The following is a 26,548-nucleotide window of genomic DNA, read 5'->3' on the forward strand; positions in this document are numbered from 1 at the left end:
CAGGTCTGTCAGCTATCGTCTTTTTTAATATATTTTTCTGGAGATTAAAAATGCCAGAGTTAGCAAAAACATTTTGTGGTTTGGTGCCGAGAGACCTGGCAGCCCGATCATTACAGAAAGGGGACAATAAGTGGGGTGGGGGTTTGAGGCAGGAGATGGGAAGTGAAGGAGTGATCCAATTGTTCTCTACCGATTCCTGAAGCTGAAATGTGGGTCAGGGTTTTGTTTCCGGCCGGATGAGATGAACGGCGGGACTTACGGTGGGGAACGATTGTGGGCGCAGCGGTTCCTCCGCCGGACGGAGTTGAAGACGGGACGGTGCGCAAGATGGCGGCGGCGGTCGCCAGGGCGTTGGGAGCCGTGTTGACTTCGGACGGCGAGGAGGTGTCCTGGAAAGATGAGGAGATGTGCGTGGTGGGGATATTCGGCAAGACCTCTGATCTGAGCGCGCAGAAACATGCTATTATCAACACCCTGTGCGACAAGCCGGTCTTCCCCCTCTACCCGGGGCTGCCCGGCGGCCACCATCAGGGCAACAACTTGCTGCAGTGCTACTACAACCAGGACAGCAAAGTCCTTTACCTGCTCCTCACCGCCGTTTGTGACCACCAGCAGCTGCTGCAGGCCTGCAGGGCCCTGGCCGACGAGGTTTCCCACGCCGAGGCCCATGAGTTCTGGAAAGGCGAGGAAAAGCTCCACTGTATCCATCTGCTCTACCTTTTCTCTGTCTCCCACATCCTCCTCCTGGTCCACCCCACCTGCTCCTTCGACATCACTTACGACCGTCTTTTTAGAGCTTTAGATACCCTCAGGCAAAAGGTCCTTCCCTACCTGAAGAACGCGATTAAGGATTGCCCGGTGGGGAAGGAGTGGAGATTGAACTGTAGACCCTGCCCCCCGAGACTTCTCTTTATTTTCCAGCTCAACGGGGCGTTAAAGGTTGAGCCGAAGGGTCTCGATCCCTCGAACCTGGATAAGCCCAAGAAGCATTCCCCAAAGAGGAGGCTCCAGCATGCCCTAGAGGATCAAATTTACAGAATTTTCAGGAAGAGCAGGGTCCTGACTAACCAGAGCATTAACTGTCTGTTCACTGTTCCTGCCAACCAGGCATTTGTTTATGTGCTGGCTGGGCAGGAGGATGACCCGATCAGTATGTTGATTGGGCAGCTGAAAAGCACTTGTGCCATCAGGGAGCAGGAGTCCCTCCCTCTGCCTGGGTCACGACGCTATCAGATGCTGAGGCATGTCCGCCAGCCATCCTTTGTACTGGAAAGCAGCCTCAACAGTTCCAGTGGGCAGCTGGTGGACTGCACCCTGAAAGAATTCCTATGGCAACATGTCGAGCTGGTTCTGACTAAAAAAGGATTTGAGGATAGTGTAGGGAGGAATCCACAGCCATCCCACTTTGAACTTCCTGCTTATAAAAATTGGTTAATAGTGGCTTCAAAACTCTATGATGTCATGCTAAGCGGTAAGGAAGAAGAACTTGGATTTCTTACTGGGGATCTGTCCTGCAAGATACAGGGTCAGTTAAAAGGACTTGAAGGGTTCTTGGATGCAGATAATAAGTTTTCAGAAAATCGTTGCCAAAAAGCCCTGCCGCTGGCACATAGTGCCTACCAGTCAAATCTACCTCACCATTACACCACGACTGTCCATAAGAACCAGTTAGCACAGGCCCTACGTGTCTACAGCCAGCATGCCCGTGGGCCAGCCTTCCAGAAGTATGCCATGCAGCTGCATGAAGACTGCTACAAGTTTTGGAGTAACGGGCACCAGTTGTGCGAAGAGAGAAGCTTAACAGATCAACACTGTGTTCATAAATTCCATCTACTGCCTAAACCAGGTTAGTCATAAATTCGAAGATTTCATCTTGATTGGAATAGGAAAGAGACTAAAGAATGGTAAATTATTAGCAAATTCTTCGAGAATACAAACACCCCAGACAGTTGGAGAGAAGAGAGAGGCACTGGCATTATTTTATAATGTTTATATCTACACGGATGTTTGAGATATTTTGGCTTATCATTTCAGCTAAAGGAAGTTTGCATACAATAGGAAACTGAGTGTGAATTTGTCTTGCAGTTGGGATTATCAGCAGATGCAATAAGGACTTTATGGTCAAATGTCTAAACATTGTGCTCTGAGCCAGCTTTATATCAAGAGTTTAGGATTGCTAATTGAAGTGAAGCAACTCTATGACTGCTATAGAATGGCTTCATAGTATAATTGAATGGATAAGACAGCTGACATTGATAAGAATCTTGATTTTTCAATAGCAGTAATATCACAGAGTGTGTTCATGATGTACAGCAGCAATAATATACTATGTAGACTGTTCATTATGATGTGTTAAACCCAATATTCTTGACAAAGCTTCATATATCATGAAAACAAGGATCCAAAGCAGTTCATATAAGCTTTTATTTGCAACTGAGTAGTATCATGTTCTGGTATTAGACCAGCAGGGAAGAAATTGTGAGGAATAAAATTAAATTCAGTAACTGATTATTTGTAGGCCCAACCAGGAAAGCACATTTAACATAGATGCATCCATTTTGTCCTAAATGCCCATTGTTTCATGAACTTATTTCATGGAAGGTACTTCATCTCCTCCCCACCAATTCAATCTAAAGTTACCCCAATCTCTCACTTGTCGGATTTTAAAACTCATCTAACTGACCTAGTGTGCAATTCCATTTGGGTTAGGCGTATATGCCGATTTTGCAGCTTTCAGTAGAAAAATGTAGTGTAATGTGGAATATTTTAGCAGTTAAAAAGTAGTTTACATGGTGCTAGGAGTCAGTCGAATCATGTTTACATTATTATTAACATTAATTATAGAGTAGAAAGTGTTGATATCTCATCATCCATACATGGGAGACCAATTTCCAGAATTGTGGAAGTCTTGCGAACCTCCAGTTGACTGGGAGGGCACAGGCTGAAGGCTCATCTAGTAATTAAATCTGAAGTACAGAAGACTGAGCATAGGGATTGACCGATAGAAGTTGAAGACAAATGAACAGTACAGGAATAAGAAGAAGCACCAGAGCTGTGTGAAATTGACAGCAAAAGTAAGACCTTTAGAGAGGTTGAGACCCAGGAGATTACCCGTCCCGCAATGGGGAAGTCCCAGAAACATGGCTTCCTTTATACCAGGTACTTTTCACAATTTTTTTAATGAGCTTTGGGGGGGATGTAGGAGGGCAGAACTATGAAGTAAATGTTGTAATGCCAACACAGAGACAATGTAGTAATTCCCTGCATAACTGAGTCACTAACCTTAGTCATGAAGAGATGATGTGTAAGAACCATGTGTGATTCCTTGAGGACCAGTTGGATAGCCATTCTGACTCCACCTCACCATCTATTGGCTGGTTGCAGAATATCAATGGCAATTGTAAAAGTTGCTTGCACAACGTGAAAAAGAAAAATATTGTGGATCGGAAATAAACATTTTTACATACACTCAGCAAGGAAGGCACTACCTGTGGAGAGCAAAACAAAGTTAACATTTAGCTCAATGAACTTTCACCAGAATGCTGGTGATTCTCTACCAGCAATTTGTTTTTACATCCGCGCGCTCTCAAATGTTTGCCATTGTTGTCTTGTTGGTGAGAGACCAGGAATAGTCCCCTCATTGCCCAGATTCCCCAGGTCTTTCACAGGAGCAGTTATCAATCAAAATCTGGAATCTTTTTAAAGAAAAACATGCTTAGTCCAGTCCTGCCTAAATCAAACAGTGATACACAAACATATGGCCAGACATTCATTTCCTAGAATTCTAGAAATGTAGCAGAGAAGGATCTCATTCAGCCCATTGTGTTCTGCCATTTCTTCGATCAGATTATTCAACTCATTAGACTAATACAAGCATACAAATTAGGACCAGGCTTCAAGCTCTTCTGATAGTTAATTTTTTTAAAAACTGTAGATGCTAAAAATTAAGTAAAATCAGAAGTTGCACAAAAATATTCAGCAGGTCTTGTCCAGTGACCCTTATTTAGAATCCCCTCACTCCCGGCTGCTTCTCCAACCCCTTCTCGAGCATATACCTTTTCTAGCTACAGTCAGTTCTGAAGAAGGGTCAACTGGACCCGAAATGTTAACTCTGCTTTCTCTCCACATATGCTGTCAAGATGCTGAGTTTTTCCAGTAATTTCAGATTCTCACTAAGATCACCACTGATTTGACATTGACTTCAGCTCCACTCTCCTCTCATATGTTTAAATTCTTGACTAATAAGAGAGTCAATCTACCTTTGCCTTAAAAATATTCAAAGGTCTCACCTTCACCTTTCTCTGTGGAAGAGTTTCATAGGCTCACAGTCCTCTAAGAGAAGGAAATTTAGAGAATGAAATGTACGTTTACCTGGTTCTACAAGTGATTCCATACCCATACAATGTGTTTGATTGGATGTAAACTTGCTTGCTGAGCTGGAAGATTTATTTTCAGATGTTTCATCACTATACTAGGTAACATCATTAGTGAGCCTCTGGTGAAGCACTGGTATTATGACCTACTTTCTTTTTATGTCATAAAACCAGTGCTTCACCGGAGGCTCACTAATGATGTTACCTAGTATGGTGATGAAACATCTGAAAATGAACCTTCCAGTTCAGCGAGCAAACCTACATTCTGAACTTCAACCTGAGCTACAAATCTTCTCCAAATTGACTAATGTGATTGACTCTTAACTGCCCTATGGGAAATCAGAACCAGCCTAGCCAGTGATGCCCACATCCTGTGAATAAATACAAAAAAAATTGCCTCATCTGTTGAAATATTGCGCACTCAATTATCCTATTTATATTCTTTTGCAGAGTGCTTATATCCTCTTCATAACATTAAGATAGGTAAAGTCAGTAAAGTTAGCAACCATATAGTTGATCCCTGCATCCATGTCATTAGAGTTTGTAAATAGTTGAGGCATTTATCCCTGTGGCACACTGTTCATTGTCAGTGTTGTACAATGTATGCCTATTGTCTATTTCCTGTTAGCTAACCAATCCTCTATCTGTTCTCTAATTTATAACACTGCAATTTACTTTCCTTGAGTATTTATCCAATTCCCTTAAATACTATTGAATCTGCTTCCACTGCCTTTTCAGGCAGCACATTCCAGATCACAACAACTCTGTTTAAAGGAAAATATTTCCTCAATATAGCCAATCACCTTATATCTGCAAACCCCAGTTACTGACGCTGTTGACACAGAAATAGTTTCTCCTTGTTTATTCTATCAACTCTTCAAGATATTGAACACCTCAATAGAATCTTCCCTTAACTATCTCTGCTGTAAGAACAACAGCAAAGTGTAAAGTGTATCTGCATAAATGAAGTTCTTCACTCCCAGTTATAGCACCGTCTTGCTGCATGGATATTATTGATGCTGAGTGGGATTTACATTTGCTTACATTAAATTGCTGCCCTTTGTAAGTTGTTTAATTGTCTTATTGAAACTATCTTTTTGAGCCATTTAGATTTTAGAGTGGAATGTATGTACAAGAAGCACATCATCATTAACCAAGCCTGGGTGCATGCCTTTTTCACCCTTTTTGATGATGGATTGAAATGTTGTAAAAAAGACATGTTGAGTTATTCTTGAATACCCTATACTTTTTTTGTGTGTGTGTCTGTGTGTTTGCCCCTCTCTTGCAGGAGAAAAACCAGAACCTGACAGGAACCCGCCCGTGCTGTATCACAACAGCCGTGCTCGCTCCACCAGCTCCTGCAACTGCGGCCGCAGGCAAGCCCCTCGAGATGATCCCTTTGACATCAAGGCGGGCAATTACGATTTCTATCAGGTATTGCAAGCATACCTGTAGCTGGTAAACCAATATAAGGATGAGGAGGCAAATATTTTTTGAGATTACGGTGTCCATTCAATTTCTGTCTCAATCACTTAGCTCCTACACTCTACAGCGAAGGCAGTGAAGAGACCTTCTTCTGGCTGGTCTTTTAAGCCTGGCAACATGCTTTATATTCTGTAGAATAAACACAAAAATAAAAGAGAGAATTACATGTGTGCAGCTTTCACCACCTCAGGATATCCAAAAATGATTTACAGTAAGCAGTGATGTGTGATCACTGTTCTAATGTAGGAAGCACAGAAGCCTCATTTTTTTACATTGATACCCACACAGCAAGGTGCCAGAAATGGCAACAAATTAATAACCAGATAATCTGTTTTCTAATAGTGTTGGTTGAAGAATGAATATTGCTTAAATCGCTTTTTCATCCACATGAGAGTGCAGATTGGTCATGTGGAAAGATCCTACCACTGACAGTGTAGCATCCACTCGGAACTTGTACTGAACTATCAGCCTGGATTATGTACTCTGGATCTGGAGTGCATGATGAATCCACACCCTTCTAATTCTGACAACTGAGTCGACTACCACCAAACTAAGGATAACATCTCGGTCCTGGCTGACATTTGGGTGCAGTACTGAGAATGCTGTGTTGTCCAAGCTGCCCGTCTTCAGCGGAGATTTTGTGGCACGGCCCCTTCAGCCTCTTGAAGGATGTCGGCAAATGTTAAAAATCACCAGAGAGGCTTCAAGTATGAGCAGAGTCCTTGGCCATCATTTACCTCTCAACAGTATAAAAAATTGAAACAGGTCAGATACTGAGTTGTTGTTTCACCTGACTGGAAAACCCAGAGCTATTGGCATAATCTCAAGATAGGAGTCTAGCCATTTTGGAGGAACTAGTAAGTTTCTCATAGTGAATCTTTGTAGTTCTTATTCTAGAGAACGGTGGATGCTGAAAATAACACCGCGAATGCTGGAGAAACTCAGCAGGTCAGGCAGTATCTAGAGAGAAGCAAACCACTAATGTTTCATTTCCAGTATGAGTCTTCTCCAATTCTGTAATGTTAACTCTTTCTCTCTTCTCAGATGCTGCCAGACTTGCTGAGTTTCTCCAACATTCTCTGTGTCAGTTTAAGTGTCCTCAGTACTTCGCTGTTATAACAGGGAATGTTGAGTAGAATGAGATCAGCAAATGAGTAGGCATTAAGGGGAATTGAGGAATATGGTTTCTGTCCCACATAACCAGGTTAGGAAAGGTAGAACTGGAGACTAACATTTGCATGCTCATGAACTTTTATTTATAGGAGAAGCATTTAACAAATCTGTACCTCCAAACCCAATAACCATCATTTCAGTCTTAAAAACAAAATGTTGGAGAAACTGGGCAGGTCTGGCATCATCTTTGAGAGAGAAACAGAGTTAACATTTCAAGTCCAAGGAGTGTTCATAAGAACTGAAAAGAGTTGGAAACATGATCAATGGGTTTCACGCTCTTGAGAAAAGAGGTAGAGCTAGTGGAACAAAAGAGAGGATCAGGAAAAGATTGAGACCAAAAGATGTCATGGAACATTAGGTAAAGGGAGTAGAAATGTTTCTAATGAAGAATAATTTCTTAGTCCAAAGTAGAATAAAGGTCAGTTCTGACTGAAGACAAAAATATTAAAATAAGATAGAGTTTCAGTCAACTTGTGTTGAAATAAGAACAAAAGCAATTTTTTTTCTCTAATTGACCTGTTACAGAGATGTTATTACATATCACAAGTGCAGGTGAGTCATGAACTTGGCCACCTGGTTCAGAGATAGGGATACTGTCACTGTGCCACAAGAGCCCTAAGAAAGAACATAACTGAATCCCCAATTAATACCACCAATCTAAATATAATTAATATATTAATAAATATTGGGGATAAAGTGCAAAAGTGAAGTTGATATCAATGACCAACATTGAGGATTCACATGGCTTAGTTTCTTCTGTTCTTAATCAACATTATCTCATTATTGACTTTCAGTGTGCAATGGTGTTGCATTTATTCACATAAGAACAATAATTTAAGATGGCTGGAAATCTTGGTCAAACCACGTAATTTTAAGGAGTATATTGAAAGAAGAGAGGGGTGGGAAGATTTCAGGAAGAATTTGAGCATAATGCCTAATCAATTGATGACACTCATCGGTGAAAATTGGGGATATGCAATAAGCCGGAACTGTTGGAGAAAAGCTGCTTCTGACCAATGTAGAGCGAGAGGAGGTTACAGAAACACGAGAGGAGAGCAGCATAGAGGGACTGGAAAACAAAATAAGAATTTTGAAGTTGAGTTATTGTCAGCATAGATCAACACTAGAGGAGTGATGGTGTGAACAAGACGTGGTGAGAATTAAGATGCAGGCAACAGAGATTTGAATGAAAGTAGAATTTATTTGAATGCTAAATTTGGGAAAGCTGTAAATAAAGTCATCTAACTATTGTAAAATGCTGTTGCAGCTTCAAGAGGAGAAATGCTGTGGGAAGCTCGAGCACTTCTACTTTCCTGTCTTTCAACCCAGCACTCCCGACCCAGCCCCAGCAAAAAATGAATCAAGTGTATCATCACTGCCCCCGCAAGAGGGTGAAGGAGAGAAAATGAAAGAAAAAGAGGCTCAAACCCAAGGAGAGAGCACGAGTCTCAGTCTAGCACTCAGTCTTGGACAATCCACTGACAGTCTAGGTACATTTCCCCCTGACCCCCATGCAGGGGGAGACAATCCAGATGCACATGGCCAAGGAGGGGAAGCTAAAGCAGAAAAGAGACCCAGTCTTGTGGATCGCCAGGTATCCACAGTGGAATATCTGCCTGGCATGTTAAATTCCAGCTGTCCAAAGGGACTTTTGCCTAAATTTTCAAGTTGGTCCTTCGTCAAGCTGGGGCCTTCCAAAGCTTACAACTTTCACAGGGGCCTGGACCAGAGTGGCTTCATTCCTGGAACGAATTACCTGATGCCTTGGGACATAGTCATCAAGACCAGGTCAGAGGATGAAGTTGACATGGACAGTAATTCCTGGCCTGCTCCCAACAAATCTGTGCCAACCAAACGGGCTGGCACTGTGATTGGCCGAGGCAGGCGGAGGGATGACATCGCACGGGCGTTTGTTGGCTTTGAATATGAGGATTCTCGGGGTCGCAGATTCATGTGCTCGGGGCCAGAAAAGATTATGAAGGTAATGGGGAGTGGGCCAAAAGAGTCTGCCATCAAAGCCCTCTCCTCTGACATGCCCTTGTACATCCTGTCTCCATCTCAAGGCCGAGGCCTTAAGCCGCACTACGCCCAGCTCATGAGGCTTTTCATTGTGGCTCCTGATGCCCCGTTACAGATTGTACTCACACCACAGGTAAGATCCTGGCTGCAAAAGTGTTTATTTGTGCCCTGTAGGTTTGCCAAGTTAGACATGTATCTGAAATCCAGGGGGTAATAACAAAGGTGGGATTTGAAAGTGGAAATTCATTTGACAGCTTTGAGATAAGCTCACAAATCAAGAAAATGGGACTTGTTTACAACCATTACCTTGAGACCTGGGATTAGGTCAGTTTAAATAATTTCATGATCATACCTCACGTATATTTGTTTCAGTTTATATCTGTTTTTACACTCAGACCAGTTGTCAGTGCATTTGCTGGTTGCCCTATGCTGTCCTCAATTTATTTTTGTTGCTTATGGTAGGGAATGTAATGAAGGCATTATTGTCATTAAGTTGCTTGAGTCAAAAAGACATCATGTTGAGTGTGTGAAATTTGTGTATTATGGTCATTTGAGTTGTTGAACATAGCTGTTAGGTTCTTTTTCTTGAGATTCTTACACACTTGATGCAACTGCAACACGCCAACTTCTGTGAACAGCCACGGTTTATTAAGCACAATACAGTATGACCTTTCTGGACCAACCTTTAACACAATTCACAGGATTTGCAGAGCCGTGTCAAAGATCTCCCTGAACAAAAAACCGTCCTTACTTTATACAAAATCTTTACATCGCAGTCAATAATGCCCACAAGGCAAACCCCAGCCATCCTCCCACAGTCACATGCCACTCGAGACAATGCAGTGACCTGATCATCTCCAGAAACATTTAATATAATTCATCCCTTAATGGCCAAATCTGTTGTGAAGCATTTTTTAACTGCACGGAGCAGCCAGAATTCTAACTGCTGTGTTCTTATTAATTTCTGAATAGGAGATGATAATGTAATTCTATTACTCTGAGTAGCTAGGAAATGGCCATACAAATAGCTCTGAATGGCAAGGGATAGGAATGTAAATTCCTTACATTCTGCCTGTAAGACGCAGATATACCACCCTTCGCCTTGGAACATTCAATTCCTGCAGATCAGCAGAACAAATTAACCCTTTAATATCTCATAGGCAGTGGAACTATTGGATGTGCCCTTCCAAACCTGCAGTTTGTCTGAAGAGAGCAGTGACATACAAGACTAAAGTAGCTGTGGTAACATGTCTACAACAAGCAATGATAGGCAGCTTGCCAACTTAACGGTAACCTCGGGTGAGTAATAGATACTGACCGAGACAATGACATCCACGTCCCATGATTAAGTAAATAAAAAGTTGATTTCACTGTCGTAATTTATGGATCTCTTAACTGCCCACAGCAAGCTGATGATGATAGAATTGTTAGAGAAAATGCAGAGTCACCTAGTGGCCACAGCCTGCAATTACATTGTGACAGTTGACATGGCATAATTGAATTGAAATGTTAACCAAGAAATTTACAATGTGGGCAAACATATATGATAATAGGTTAAACAAGACTTTTGACGGCATGTTGTGACAACCTTTTGACCCAGAAACAATATTGAAAAGAAAATTTGTAATTACTTTAGAAGGTTTTTGGAATTTATGATTATTTTATCGGATATTTTAAAGGATTTTTAGGAGATGGGATCAATTGTAATTTTCATGGATATTACTTAAAAATAAACTCATCTATGTGACCTGGTGACCCTTGTAGAAAGTAAGTTGAAGCTGAAAGTTGTGTCGCCAAGTACAAAGAGAGCTGCAACAGATAAGAGAACAGAGATTATATATTTATGAAGAGGTGTGTGTGCATGTGTGTGTGAAGTATAGTTAAAGAAGCCAGATAGCTTAAGGCAGGGTTATAGCGGGGATTGTGAAATGGACCATTTGACGACACTTAGATTTACCAAAGTCAAACAAGTCCTTTAATAGGGTCTGTTAAAGGATCAAGGTAAAGGAGTTTTTGGGGGATCTGTGCCATTTAGATTTTTGTGAACCTAGCTAAGTTATGGTGCCACATGTCCACAGAAAGTGATGCAGCTTACAAATCAGGAACAGAAATAGGTCATTCAGCCCCTCAAGCCTGATCCATCATTCATGATTATTATGACTGATCTTTCAATCCCTAGCTTAACAAGAAACTATCAACCTCTGCCCTAAAAATATTCAAGGACTCCGTTTCCACCAATTGTTCAAGAAGAGAGTTCCAAAAACACAGGATTGGCTCAAAGAAAAGTTTGTTACCTAATCTCTTTTATTTTTTAGCTGGGTGATGCCTGATTTTTAAACAGTGACAATTGCACTCCCACCCACTCCCCCATCCAGTTATAGATTATTCCATAAGAGGAAACATTCACTCCTCATCTGCCCTGTCAAAATCCATCAGGATTTTATGTTTGACTTGATTCAATCCTTACTCCTCTAAACAACGTCAAATACAAGCCAGTCTGTCCAACTTTTCCCCCTAAGATAACCCACCCACTCCATATACTGTTTGGGTAAACTTTCTCTGAACTGTCTCCAATGACCTTTCTTAAATAAGGCGGCTGATAATGTGCACAATTATCTAGATTTGTCTCCCTAGTGCTCTGTTTAATTCCTTCACTTTCATATTCTGTTTCCCTCATTATTAAAGATAACGTTCTATTAGCTATTTCCAATACTTGCTGAAACTTTTTGTGATTCATGTACAAAGATGCCCGTATCCCTCTGCAGCTCAGAACTCTACAATCTTACCGTTTGATAATATACTGCTTTTTTGTTATTCCTGTGAAACTGGACATTTCACATTTTCCCACTTTACACTCCATGTACCACATATTTGTCCAATCACTTAACCTATCAATATCTTTTTGTGACATCTTTATTTCCTTTTCATAACTTACTTTCATACTTGTGTGTTGTCAGAAACTTTGGCAACCATACATTCTGTGCCTTCATCCAAGTCAATTATATAAGTTATTATTGAGTTGAGATCCCAGCACTGATCTCTGTGGCTCACTCTACATTAGCTAATGTGCCTGTAATTTCTTGCTTTGTGGCTTCCTCTCTTTTCAAATAAAACAGTTACATTCATAAATCTTCCAATCCAATGGAACTATCCTGGAAGCAAGGAAGTTTTGGAAAATTAACCCAATACATCAACTGTCTCCCTGGCCACTTCCTTGAGGACCCTAGGATGAAGTCCATTGAGACCTGTGAATTTATCAGCCTCCAGCTCCAGCAGTTTACTCAATATCACTTATCTGGTCATTCTGATTTTCCTGCATTCCTCCCTCCCTTCCACTTCCTGATTTGTTGCTACTTTTTGATGTTGCTTATATCTTATATAGTAAAGATTGATGAAAAATATCTTCAAGATTTACCAGAGTTCAATTCATCTGCCATTTCCTCATTTTTTATTACTCATTCTTAAGTCTGATTTTCTATAGAAGCAACACTCACTTTGTTAACTCTTCTCTTTCAATATTAATAGAAACTCTTACTATCTATTTTATATTTTTAGATCACTTTCTCTTTAATGAAAGAAAAATTAAGAATTCATTTTTGATCATTGCAATTTTATATTTTGTCCAATCTTCTGACTTGCACAATTATGCACTTTTTCTTTAAGTTAGATACAATCTTTAATCTTTCGGGTTAACCACAGATAGTGGGTCCATTCCTTGAAATGTTTCCTACTTGTTGGACTGTAAGTATTCTGTATATTCTAGAATATCATATTTGCTGTCTGCCACTCCATTTCTATCGACCCATACTACTTTACGCCTGGAGGAAGAACACGTCATCTTCTGCCTTGGAACCGTCCAACCACGCAGGATCAATCTCAATTTCACCAGTTTCCCAATCTCCCCTCACCCCACCTTATCCCAGGTCCAACCCTCCAACTTGGCACCGCCCTCTTGACCTGTCCTACCTGTCCATCTTCCTTCCCACTTATCCACTCCACCCACCCCTCCAACCTATCGCTATCAGCTCCCCCTTCATCTATCCATTGCCTTCCAAGCCCCATGCCCTCCAATTATCTCTAAGCCCACCCCCCCACCCAAATTCCTGATGACGGGCTAATGCTCAAAGTCAACTCTCCTGCTCCTCAGATGCTACATGATTGGCTGTGCTTTTCCAGCACCACACTTTTTGACTTCAGTCTAACTTTCCAATTCACCTCTGCTTTCAAGCCTTCATAATTGCCCTGATATATGTTTTAAAACTATAGTCTTCGACCCCCCCCACTTCTCTTCCTCAAATTGAATGTAAAATTCCATCACCTATGCTGCCTAGGGGTGACGGCATTCAAAGGTCAATAATTAATCCTATTTCATTGCACAATAATTAGGGGTGGTGACACAGTAGAAGTGTCACCTGCAGTAGCAATCCAGAGGCCCAAACTCTTTATTTTTGTGCAATGAGATGAAAGTGATGCATGTGTTTGTGGTTTTGTAAGGTCCATCTTTGTTGTATATGATATTTAAGTAAGCTTTTTATTTCACGTATTCTTTGTCTATTTGTTTACGTTTGATGTATGTTGGTTCTAAATATAAGAACTTTAAAGTGAAATCTTTTGATAATTTCTTCATCTTCAGTAAATATATGGTTTCCCAAATGGCATTGGAACAAAATCTTGGTAAGACATAAAATATGTGTTTTCAGGCACCATTTAAAGTACATATGAAATATAGGCAAATGAGTGAACGTGTTGTAAGGATTTGAATGTCATGGTCAGAATTGCTTTAAACAGTACAACAAAGGCCTTAATATTTTAGAAAGCAGAGTGAAATTAGAGCTGTGTGTGTAATAAAACTAATTCTTCTGTCCAAAAGTATTAACAACCTTGTTGCCATTCATTTATCGATAATCTTCAGTTGATTAAATGTCCCAGGATTGTTGTGGAGTGTTTAATGTTATTTACACCCTCTATGAAATGAGGTGGTAAAATCTTATTTGAATTTGACCATTTTCCATTTCAGTATGTACATTTGTTTATTTGAACTTTTATAGTGCACGTTGGATTTGGTAAGAATCGCCAACTCCTTACAATTTGATATTTTCAATTTGATATCTTCTTTTCTGGCTCGGAGAGGCAAAAGTTAACACTCAGTCTAGCTGGTAATGATGGCTTAGAGGTAGTACTTTCGCCTTCAAGTCATAACGTCTTAAATTCAGCCCCATTCCTAAGACATGATCTAGGCTGATGCTTCAATACAGCACTGAGGGAGATCTGCATTTTCGGAGGTGTTATCTTTGAGACGTTAAATTTAAAAGGGCCCATCAGCCCTTCTGGGTAATTTAAAGATCCCTCATATTTAAGAAGAGCAGTTGGGTTGTTCCAGCCAGGTTCCTGGTCCAATATCTAACCAATCGATACTACTGAAGCAGAGCATCTGATTCTTTATTGTTTTGGGCATTCTGGGATATTGCTCGATACAAATGAGTGGACGGATCAGTATTGGTCATTATGATGTTGGAGAGAAAACCTGCAGTAGTTGATGAGGCTACAATAAAGCATTTAATCATAGAATCTCTACAGTCCAGGAAGAGACCACTTAGTCCATCAAGTTTGCACTGACCCTCTGAAGAGTATCTCAGCCAGAACTACCCCCACTCTATCCCTGTAACCCTGCATTTCCCATGGTTAATCCATCTAGCTTGCACATCCATGGACACTATGGGCAATTTAACATGGCCAATCCCACCTAACCTGCACATTTTTTGGACTGTGGGAGGAAACCGGAGTATCCAAAGGAAACCCACACAGTTACAGGGAGAATGTGCAAGCTCCACACAGACAGTCACCTGAGTCTGGAATTGAACTCCGATCACTGGCATTGTAAGGCAGCAATTTTAACTATTGTGCACCCATTTAATGTTACTGATATCCATGAAAACATTTTCTAATCAGTTCAAATGTGATTGATAACACCTAACCCAAGAAATCTAATTTAGCCACTCCATTAAAGAGGAAAACTTGCAGTGGAGGGGTGGGGGAGCTGGCACATTTCACTTGGTCATTTAGCCACTGCCTCTGCTGTTCAGGCCTTTGACTTACCTGAGGGGGGAGACAGGGGACCTCGGTTTATAGCCTCATCCGAAAGACTGTGCCTTCAGTCGTGTAGCACTTCACTGAAGTGGGAGTGTCTGTCTCAATTAATTATGTGGTCAAGCCTCTGGAATGGGAGTTAAAGCACGTTCATTTTTCTAACAGGAGCACAGGCGTTTGCTCCCTGGACTGTTGGTGACGTCCATTGTTAAAGTTTAGTAGTAGATTTAGAGAATCCCCATTCTATGCAATGTTTTGCATTTTTTAAAATTTGCAAATGAAAGAATTCAGATTCTATTAGTGTGTCAGATTGAATTTTTCTTTACCTTGCAGGTTCAGCCTGGACCCCCACCCTGTCCTGTCTTTTACCCCGAGAAGCAGGAAATACCTGTTCCACCAGATGGACTCTGGGTTCTTCGTTTCCCTTATGCCTACGTCACAGATCGTGGACCCTGCTTCCCCCCGAAAGAGAACCAGCCATTGATGAGCTACCGGGTGCTACGGGGGATCCTTAAGGCTATCCCACAGTGAAGATGCTTTCCTGGTTACGTGAAGCCTTTTTGAAAAAAGAAGAGTTCTTGTTTCCCTCCACCTCTTGTCTTTGCAGAAAGGTGGGAAGGATCATATGTTGGCATGGCCCAAGCTACAGCTTAGGGTTAAACCCAAAAGTCCTCAGTGATGTGAATCCTCCTGTCACCTGAACAGGCCAGGAGTGCATCCAGAATCATTCAACAAAAAGCAGACATACCTTTCTCTGACTGAAAGGGTTAAGGACTCCAAGCCCATGGGAATTTCCTATTACAGTATTTCTCACACTGTGTATATTCTGGTAAAATGAAATGCAATCTGTCTTGGTCAAACTTTCCCCTGGAGTATGTGAACAAACATCATCAGCACTTTGTTTTTCTAGGAAAGTGACTTCTTCCCTGTCATATGACAGAAACCATGAGCCCAGTTGTGACTGTCAGTGGTTGATGATGCAGCAATTGGTTTGGTGTCAGATGTAAAGGGATAGCTCAGTGATTTTCATCAAAAACCATAGTTTTGATTAAGGATCCTAGTGTCTATATACTGCTACTGAGAAACCTTAGCCAAATCCTGACTGCACTGCAAAACCTCCAGTGACAGCTTCCCATTATTGATTGGTCTCTTGATTACCTTTACCTGGGTCTATAAAAGTGGGTTTGGGTAGCAGTGAATACTCAAATTTTTGTCCAGCATCCTCTTGAAATTCATCGTGGTGTGCTGCAAGTTACAAAAAAAAGTTTTGTCAGCTCACTGGCTCCTGCAGTCTGACCTGATGCACCCTAACTGGCAAGTTGTGCTGAATAGGGAAGAGTTAACTGTTGTTATGGTTTTGCATTGGGTTTGTGCCCATGCAAACGTTTGCTCAGAATGGTAAATTGAATTTGAATGTTTACACTATGATAGCTTTTAATTAAATGGTCCAGCGACAAACAAATGTCCCTTGAGGCTTTTGAGTACCTTTTGCTTTTCAGCTGTTGCTAGGTAAGTTTGCTAAATCAATGGTGAGACTTTCTATATAAAAAAAATAATTAAACTGTCTTGCTGGCTAATTGGTGTGCCCTCCAATGCAATGCTAAATCAGACACCGCAAGTGGTTCCAGGTTTAATGTCCTGATCTTTTCTGACTTGGAATTTCAGCCAACTCAGTGTTGGAGGACTAGGATGGGAAGTTGACTCTTTCTGACTCTCTAGTAACTGTGTTAGAAGGTGTCTAGCCCAGCTATGGTTTGGCTTGGTTGTAGTGTCCCCATGGACAAATAACCTCACTGTCTGACTTGACATGAAGAATGGCTACTTAAGTGAGATTCAGAGAGCATTGGCCTCATGTGGAGGAGTATCCCAGCAGCAGCTTCAGAAAAGAAGGGATAAAATTGGGTGAAGGGAATGGCAATGGATTTTGTCCCAGCAGAGAGCTGACGGAAATTCCTAAAAATTAACTTTCTCCTTCATAAACAGTTGTATGAAGTTTGAGTATTTCTGGGCAGAATTCCTCGGGATGACTGTGGTCCAATAGCATCTATCAGTTCCCCCCGATACAGCAGTAACCTATAACTTCTACAAAACAATGGCTCAAAGTGTTTGAGCAGGGCTTTTGATGTGTGAAATTAATCGGAGCTCAGATCAAGTGGGAAGCATTTAGGTGCTGAAATCATTCACAACTAAGTCACTGACACCAATGCAAATTTGTTGTCAATGAATGGTGATCAGCCATCCGAGTGACAGTTTCCATTGGGTCCATGGATCCAGATCAGTTTCACGAGCCCTACTGTGGTGGGCTGATCCTTGAGTTGATGATAAAGTGGCCAGTTTAATGTCATATCAATTGTGGCACTCCATTCACATCCTGAGAAGTGTGGTGCCAGTCTAACCATCCATCGAGTCTGTCAGCAGAGTTTTGTGATGAGTTTTTCTTTCTCTTACTATCAAAAGGTCTTTGGCAGTCTGATGATTTGGAGTGAGACTTATCCTTGAGAATATGGTGGAGCATCTGGTCTGATCACTTACATTTGTGGCCCAAACCTGGAAGTGGTTGTGTGGAAGGAAGTTGATCAGTTGGGAGTCTGAGGAGGTGATAGTGGGGAGTGGGGTTGCTGAGTTTTATGGGAGTGTTAAGTGCAGTCTAAGATAATTTTAGATGTGTGATATTCTTGATTTTGAAGATTTAATGTTGACACAACCTCTTAATAGATGTAAAGTATGCCTCACGGCTTAAGATACCAATTCTCACTTTGCAAATCCCAAATTAAAATATAATTGCAAAAATCTGTAACTTCAGTGCCTTTTTACTTTATGTAATATCTGTTCTTCATCCAGATGAATGTGATGTTCCAACTGCTGAACCCTTTCAAAGGAGATTGAATTAAGTCATTGTTTTCATTTTGTTCATGGGAAGTGGCCATCTCTAGCAAGGCCATTGTTTATTGCCCATCCCTGGTCGCCCTTGAGAAGGTGATACTGAGTTGCCTTCTTGGAGTGTAGGCACACTCAATGCTATCAGGGAGGGAGATCCAGGATTTTGATACAGTGAGAGTAAAGGAACGACAATATAATTCCAAATCAGGATGGCTTGAATAGGAGCCTAACTCTGGGTCACTGGTGCTGTTATGCAGTGCAGAGCACAATATCAGAACTTGAAATTGCATCATTAGAAATGTACAATATCAGAGAAACCTATGTTTGTTGTCTGATGCAGCTAACCTTGTGTGGACTAACACTGGTGAATCTTGAAAAGTTCATGAATATAATCCAAAATACAGAATGCAATATTGTGTTTCTTTTAATTGATATAGTTTTAATTAAATGGACTGGCTACTTAATCATCCATAATATTCAGTCTGCTTTTCTCAGCTCATCTGTGAAATTTTCCTTTGTGTCTTTATTCCAAACATAGAACGCTGATAATCCTGAGGTGACTTGATAGGGGAGGATTTTTCCTTCTACGAGGAGGGTGTCTAGAATAAGGGAACACTGTTTAAAATTTTTTTTTTACCCTATGATCTGTATGTCCTTGCTTACTATGATCTGCCTGTACTGCTCGTAAACAAAGCTTTTCACTGTACTTCGGTACAAGTGACAATAAATGAAATCAAGAAAAAGGGATCTTCCATCAAAGACTCGGATGAGGAGAAATATTGTCTTTCATTGGGTTGTCAGTCTGTGTAATTCTCTTTCCCCATGGGACAATACAGACTGGATAATTGAATTTATTCAAGGAAAAGTTAAGTGAACTTTTGATAGACAAGGAAGCAACAAGTTTTAGGGAGTTGGGTTGTGCTGCCAGTTAAGTGGAGTAGAGATAACAATTAGAAAAATTGATCTTATCGAATGGCAGAGTAGATTCCAAAGGCCAAATGGTATAATTCTTGTTCTAGGTCTCGTGTTCCTATTCCAATGTTCTCCTGGTCTGTCTCCCATTTTCTCCTCTTGATAAATTTCATCTCATCTGTTTGTATCCTAACTCTCGTGTGTCATTTCTGACATTTGACCCTGATCTGGGAAGAAACCTCAAGTTTTAAAGTTGTCAACCTTGTTTTTAAATGCTTGCATGACTTCATCCCTCTCTTATTTCTGTAAACATCTCCCTCAGGGAATCAGTGGCCTAATGGTGACATCGCCAGTAATCCAGAGGCCTTTTTTTTAACGCTATCAGGACTCTGGAATTTAAATTAAATTAACAAATCTGGAATTGTATGCTAATCACAATAATGGCAACCATGGAAATATTACCTTTTTTTTTAAAAAAAAGCATCTAGTTAACTTACACATATGAAGGGAAGGAAATCTGCCATTCCTACTTGGTATTGCCTAGATGTGACTCCAGACCCACAGCAAGGTAGTGGTGGACTCCTAACTGTCCTCTGAAAATGGCTTAGCAAGCCACTCAAGAGTCATTAACATTGGGCAACAAATGTTAACCTTGTCTGTGAGACCCATATCCCAAGAACTACGCTACGTGAACTATGTGTTTCTGTCTTCCTTGCCTCTTGCGTGTCACTGAGTTCTGTTGGCCCATTATTGGTTGAGGGCTGTCCCTTCAGCAAACTAGAGGCTCAGTTGGAGGATTCCTTCCCTTAAGCTCACTTATCATTTTTTTGCAAAACTCCTTAAAACTCTTTGATCAGGTGTTTGATCATCTGTCTTGACTCACTCTTCATGTTCTTATTGAATTGTATTTCTGTGATACTTTTTACTAAGTTAAAAGTATTTTATAAATGTAAATTGTTTCAATTGTACTTTTGAAAAGCATCTCATTCATTTGCTATTCCTGTACATTGCAGTGCCGTATTTTGGAGAGTTGCAGCAACCAACGTGTTAGCTTTCAACTGAGTTTTAAACTGAGACCCCAACTGCCTGCTCAGGTGGTTGTAAAAAAAATCACATGGCCTTATTTTCTTAATGAGAGTAAGATGGTCATCCCTGCTGTCCACTATTCGTCACTCAGTCAAAAGCACAAAATCATTATCTGGTCATCATTGCATTGATGCTTGGAGGGGGTCGACTATGCACAAAATTGGCTGCAAGGACTTCTACAGTGCAATTCCACAAACATTTTATTCAAAATTACAATTTATTCAGAAAATTTGTAAAGTATATTACAAAACATTTGATTTGCAAATTAGTGAGTCCAATAAACTTCAGCTGGTCATCAATGCAGCTGGATTCACTCAAGTGCCTCATTACAATTATAGCACTCTTAATATTTACAATGTATATTCCAACTCAAAGGTGCAGCCTGAAGGCAAAACATTTCCAATTAAACATCATTAAAAAAAAGTACAATAGGGGTAAACTTTTCTCTCTTTATGTTTTACTCTGAAGTACTTCAAGACAATTCCAGCGGTCTTGATATTCATCATGCAACCTCGCTTTGTTAGACACACAGCTAATGTGTTTTCTATGGTTTACAACTCCTATGCACATTATGGCGGAAAGGCCTTAGACAACTATCTTTCTCGACTGTGCCTGTGCAGCAGCTGCCTCAGATATTTGTGTGTATCTCAGCACATAGCTTGGATCTTGAAATGAGCCAGTTTGCAACACTCAGAAGAGCAGAAAATGTGTTGCTGGAAAAGCATCCAAGGAACAGGAGAATCGACGTTTCGGGCATAAGCCCTTCTTCAGGAATGAGGAAAGTGTGTCCAGCAGGCTAAGATAAAAGGTAGGGAGAAGGGACTTGGGGGAGGGGCGTTGGAAATGCGATAGGTGGAAGGAGGTCAAGGTGAGGGTGATAGGCCAGAGTGGGGTGGGGGCGGAGAGGTCAGGAAGAAGATTGCAGGTTAGGAAGGCGGTGCTGAGTTTGAGGGATTTGACTGAGACAAGGTGGGGGGAGGGGAAATGAGGAAACTGGAGAAATCTGAGTTCATCCCTTGTGGTTGGAGGGTTCCTAGGCGGAAGATGAGGCGCTCTTCCTCCAGCCGTCGTATTGCTATGGTCTGGCGATGGAGGAGTCCAAGGACCTGCATGTCCATGGTGGAGTGGGAGGGGGAGTTGAAGTGTTGAGCCATGGGGTGGTTGGGTTGGTTGGTCCGGGTGTCCCAGAGGTGTTCTCTGAAAAGTTCCGCAAGTAGGCAGCCTGTCTCCCCAATATAGAGGAGGCCACATAGGGTGCAGCGGATGCAATAGATGATGTGTGTGGAGGTGCAGGTGAATTTGTGGCAGATATGGAAGTATCCCTTGGGGCCTTGGAGGGAAGTAAGGGGGGGAGGTGTGGGCGTACGTTTTGCATTTCTTGCGGTTGCAGGAGAAGGTGCCAGGAGTGGAGGTTGGGTTGGGTTGGTGGGGGGTGGGGGGGGTGGACCTGACGAGGGAGTCACGGAGGGATTGATCTTTTTGGAACACTGATTGGGGGGGGGATGGGAAATATATCCCTGGTGGTGGAGTCTGTTTGGAGGTGGCGGAAATGACGGCAGATGATACGCTGTACATGGAGGTTGGTGGGGTGGTAGGTGAGGACCAGTGGGGTTCTGTCCTGGTGGCGGTTGGAGGGGCGGGGCTCAAGGGCGGAGGATTGGGATGTGGAAGAGATGCGGTGGAGGGCGTCGTCGACCACGTCTGGGGGGATATTGCGGTCCTTGAAGAAGGAGGCCATCTGGGTTGTAAGATTTTGGAACTGGTCCTCCTGGGAGCAGATGCGGCGGAGACGAAGGAATTGGGAATATGGGATGGCGTTTTTACAGAGGGCAGGGTGGGAGGAGGTGTACTCTAGGTAGCTGTGGGAGTCGGTCAGTTTATAGTAAATGTCCGTGTTGATTCGGTCGCCAGAGATAGAAATGGAAAGGTCTAGGAAAGGGAGGGAGGAATTTGAGACCGTCCAGGTGAATTTGAGGTCGGGTGGGAGGTGTTGGTAAAGTGGATGAACTGTTCAACCTCCTCATGGGAGCACGAGGCAGCGCCGATACAGTCATTGATGTAGCGGAGGAAAAGGTGGGGGTGGTGCCAGTGTAGCTGCGGAAGATGGACTGTGCCACATATCCTACGAAGAGGCAGGCATAGCTGGGGCCCATGGGGGTGCCCATGGCTACTCCTTTGGTTTGGCGGAAGTGGGAGGATTGAAAAGAGAAGTTGTTCAGGGTGAGGACCAGTTCAGTCAGTCGAAGGAGGGTGTCAGTGCCATTTCTATCTCTGGAGACCGAATCAACACGGACATTTACTATAAACCGACCGACTCCCACAGCTACCTAGACTATACTTTCTCCCACCCTGCCCTCTGTAAAAACGCCATCCCATATTTCCAATTCCTTCGTCTCCGCCGCATCTGCTCCCCGGAGGGCCAGTTCCAAAACCTTACAACCCAGATGGCCTCCTTCTTCAAGGACCGCAATTTCCCCCCAGAGGTGGTTGACGATGCCTTCCGCCGCATCTCTTCCACTTCCCACTCCTCTGCCCTTGAGCCCCACCCCTCCAACCACCACCAGGACAGAACCCCACTGGTCCTCACCTACCACCCCACCAACCTCCATGTACAGCGTATCATCCGCCACCTCAAAACGGACCCCACCACCAGGGATATATTTCCCTTCCCTCTCCTATCAGCATTCCGAAAAGACCACTCCCTCCGTGACTCCCTCGTCAGGTCCACCCGCCCCCCCCCCCCCAACCCAACCTCCACTCCCGGCAACTTCCCCTGCAACCGCAAGAAATGCAAAACGTACGCCCACCCCTCCCCCCTTACTTCCCTCCAAGGCCCCAAGGGATACTTCCATATCTGCCACAAATTCACCTGCACCTCCACACACATCATCTATTGCATCCGCTGCACCCGATGTGGCCTCCTCTATATTGGGGAGACAGGCCGCCTACTTGCGGAACGTTTCAGAGAACACCTCTGGGACACCCGGACCAACCATCCCGTGGCTCAACACTTCACCTCCCCCTCCCACTACACCAAGGACATCCAGGTCCTTGGACTCCTCCATCGCCAGACCATAGCAACACGACGGTTGGAGGAAGAGCACCTCATCTTCCGCCTAGGAACCCTCCAACCACAAGGGATGAACTCAGATTTCTCCAGTTTCCTCATTTCCCCTCCCCCCACCTTGTCTCAGTCAAATCCCTCGAACTCAGCACCACCTTCCTAACTTGCAATCTTCTTCCTGACCTCTCCGCCCCCACCCCACTCTGGCCTATCACCCTCACCTTGACCTCCTTCCACCTATCGCATTTCCAACACCCCTCCCCCAAGTCCCTTCTCCCTACCTTTTATCTTAGTCTGCTGGACACACTTTCCTCATTCCTGAAGAAGGGCTTATGCCCGAAACGTCGATTCTCCTGTTCCTTGGATGCTGCCTGACCTGCTGTGCTTTTCCAGCAACACATTTTCAGCTCTGATCTCCAGCATCTGCAGTCCTCACTTTCTCCTCGAACACTCAGAAGAGGACAAACCAAACAGCATATTTCACTAAATTGAGGATCGTCCAGGCATAGGAAATGTTTGTCTTGGGGTGCATCTCTGGAAACAGCCGGTAGAGCAGAGAGTCCCGTATCACGGAGCTGTTCGGAGTGAACCTCAACAAAAGCCACTGCATCTCTCCAGATCTTCTTTGTATCTTCTTCCCGTCACAGCCACCTTGAAGGTATTATGCAAAAGTAGTAAAATTCCAGGCATCTATGGAAATGGTCTTTCTCACCAGTAGCTATGCTGCATTTTGTGCTTGTTTGACGTTTTGGCAGTGAGGTATTTTGTCAAATGACTCAATCTGCACAGGATCCAACAGAATCTATTTCGTCTTTTTCCCATAATGCCTCAAGTTACATGTGGACCATTGCCTGATAGAATTATTGTCAGAGGCATTTTTCACTGTTAGTCTTTCCACAAAGCACAGGTCTGTCTACTTGGAGCAATCCATCACAAACTGCCAGACCCATCCTTCACAACACCGAGGCAAACAGAATCTCTATTTTTGTATCAAGGGTCCATGCACAATGTAGTTACAGCTGCACATGAAGGCAGCTATCTGGATGAGGGTCGTGTTGGGTATGTTTTCCTTTCCCTTTATCTTGACTGCTGAAAAACATATTCCAAAATATACCCTATTCACAATATTTTTAAATATTTAAACTTGAAAATTATGGAATATTTTGTGAAGTGCAATAACATTTAACTTGTCTCCATAAAGCATGTTTGGGTGCCTCAGAATTATTGTTTAAGTTTGCAAAATACATGTGTCAGGCATACAGTGAAGCTACAGCTAACCTTTGTTTCTTAGAAAAATACACTTTATCCATAAAATTTCTAAAAGAAAACAAGATTTTTCAATTGAAATATGGCATTGAAAACTGCTTTTATGGGCTGTAATAAATGCAAGCCTGAACAATCTGAAGATCAACTATTTGCATATCGGTGTCATTATTTTCAGGGGCCTTTTTTTGCCATATGAGAAGCAGATATTTTGCTACAGTTGCCTCTCTGATCTTTTACAGCTCAGTGACCTCCAGGTCGATGAAAGTGCAAACTGCACCTGGGAATAGCAAGGATTGTCTGAATCTGATTTAGTTATCATTCGAATGGAGCCTGTAACAGGTTGGCTCCCACCCAAGTATTAAACGCTCCTGATTCAGAAAAGTGTAAGTAGTGTCCCTGTTAACAACTTAAAAAGCACACCTACAGAGTCAATATTTCCTGGTCAGACGAGATGTCTGCATTTATATCTCAGAATATTTGTCATGTATTAGTATATTTTACTGCTTGAGAGAATAGTGGAGGCAGGAAATCTCAGAACAGTGGCCAAGATCTTGAAGTATCATAACATACGAGGGATGGAGAAAGTGAGGATTGCAGATGCTGGCAATCAGAGTCAGAGTGGCGCTGGAAAAGCACAGCTGGTCAGGCAGCATCGGAGGAGCAGGAGAATTGATGTGAGTAAAAGCCCTTCCTGACCATCTGTGTTTTTCCAGCGCCACACTTTCCAACATTTTCAGAGGATAGTCCTATTGAAGGGTTATGCCCGAAACGTCAACTCTCTTGTTCCTCAGATGCTGCCTGACCTGCTGTGCTTTTTCCAGTGCAACACTTTATTGACTCTGATTCTCCAGCATATGCAGTCCCCGCTATCTCCTCAAAGCTGGAATTGAACCCGAGTCCCTGGCACTGTGAGGAAGCAATGCTAATCATTGAGTCACCGTGACATCCCTAATGTACACTGGCTTTTTTTTGTCTCGGTCAGAAAATTCTAGCATAAAAAGCCTGCCTTTAAATTGATGTTGAAGCTATATTTAAGTGAGATTTGGTCAGATTTTTAAAAATCCATTATGTAGGTTAAAAGTATAACTTAATATTACACATTGACACTGGTTTTGTATTGCACACAAAGGAAAAGTACAAACTTTCGAAATAAAGAGCAAATTTGAAATTTAAAAAGTGTCTGAATGCATTGAAGATGTGTGTAAATCCGAACAAAGAACTGATAATATTTTAGTGTTGCGCAGGTCCCAAGGGCTGTGTTTAATATGTAATTTCATAGAATATTTTTATTTCTGTTGCTCAGCATTATTTTTCTTTAAGCAGTGCATATGTCCAGTGTTGCCAGTTATAACTAATATGTTTCAAGGGTGCTTTGCTTTTTATTCATTTCTGGGACATGGGCATCACTGGCTGCCAGCAGTTATTACTTGTTGTCAGTTACCCTTGAAATCATGCTGAGTTACTTTTTTGAACCACTGCAGTCTATGTACTACTTGTTGGTAGAGTGAGGTTAATCATAGAATCATGCAGACACTTCAACCAATCAAGTTTGTAACCTCGACTCAGCTTCTTTTCTCTTGTCCATTGCAATTGAAAACACACTGCAGGACATTCCTCCCCTCTTCTCCAGGATTGCCAGAATGCAGAGTAGTGATGTTCCGCTAGACAGCTGGTTTGCAATTTAGCGTGAGGCCAACAGTGTGTGTTCAGTTTCTGTCACTGGCTAGAGGTAACAGTAACGATGCAACCTTCTAAACCACTTCCCTCAGCTGAGGCGTGGTGACCCTCCGATAGTTTAACCTGTGATGAGGGAGTAATCCTCTGGGACTACAGCGACTTTGCTTTTTTTAATTTTACTAAAAGAACTCGGGATGCTGAAGATCTGAAATAAAAACAAAGTGCTGGAGAAACTCAGCAGATCGAGAGACAAACCAGTTACTGTTTCAGTCCAGTAACCTCTGCCGAGCTGGATGTGAAATGTTAATTTTGTCTTCACGAATGCTGCCATAGCGGCTGAGTTTCTCCAGCAATTTCTGTTCTTGTTATCTTTTACTTCATTTTGCAAGATCAGAGATTGCACTTGTGACCTATTCATCTCACTTTTATTAAATTTCAAGAATATACTTTAAAGTGATGGTCTGTACAGTTGGTCATGCCATACATATGTAAAAACTTACGTACAGAGATCAGAATTTATAATTTT

The 26,548-nt window shown here is 42.3% G+C and overlaps 1 protein-coding gene across 1 annotated transcript; it reads left to right on the forward strand.

Moving 5' to 3' along the window:
* The first annotated feature begins 200 nt into the window (after positions 1–200).
* On the forward strand, positions 201–18,493 carry smg8 (SMG8 nonsense mediated mRNA decay factor). Its single transcript, XM_072590006.1, has 4 exons — positions 201–1,846; positions 5,662–5,807; positions 8,299–9,183; positions 15,471–18,493. Exons 1-4 carry the CDS (start codon positions 328–330, stop codon positions 15,666–15,668), a joined length of 2,748 nt encoding a protein of 915 aa, XP_072446107.1. The 5' UTR covers positions 201–327; the 3' UTR covers positions 15,669–18,493.
* Positions 18,494–26,548: the final 8,055 nt, after the last annotated feature.

The sequence above is a fragment of the Chiloscyllium punctatum genome, chromosome 19, assembly GCF_047496795.1.
Source record: "Chiloscyllium punctatum isolate Juve2018m chromosome 19, sChiPun1.3, whole genome shotgun sequence".
Classification (NCBI taxonomy): domain Eukaryota; kingdom Metazoa; phylum Chordata; class Chondrichthyes; order Orectolobiformes; family Hemiscylliidae; genus Chiloscyllium; species Chiloscyllium punctatum.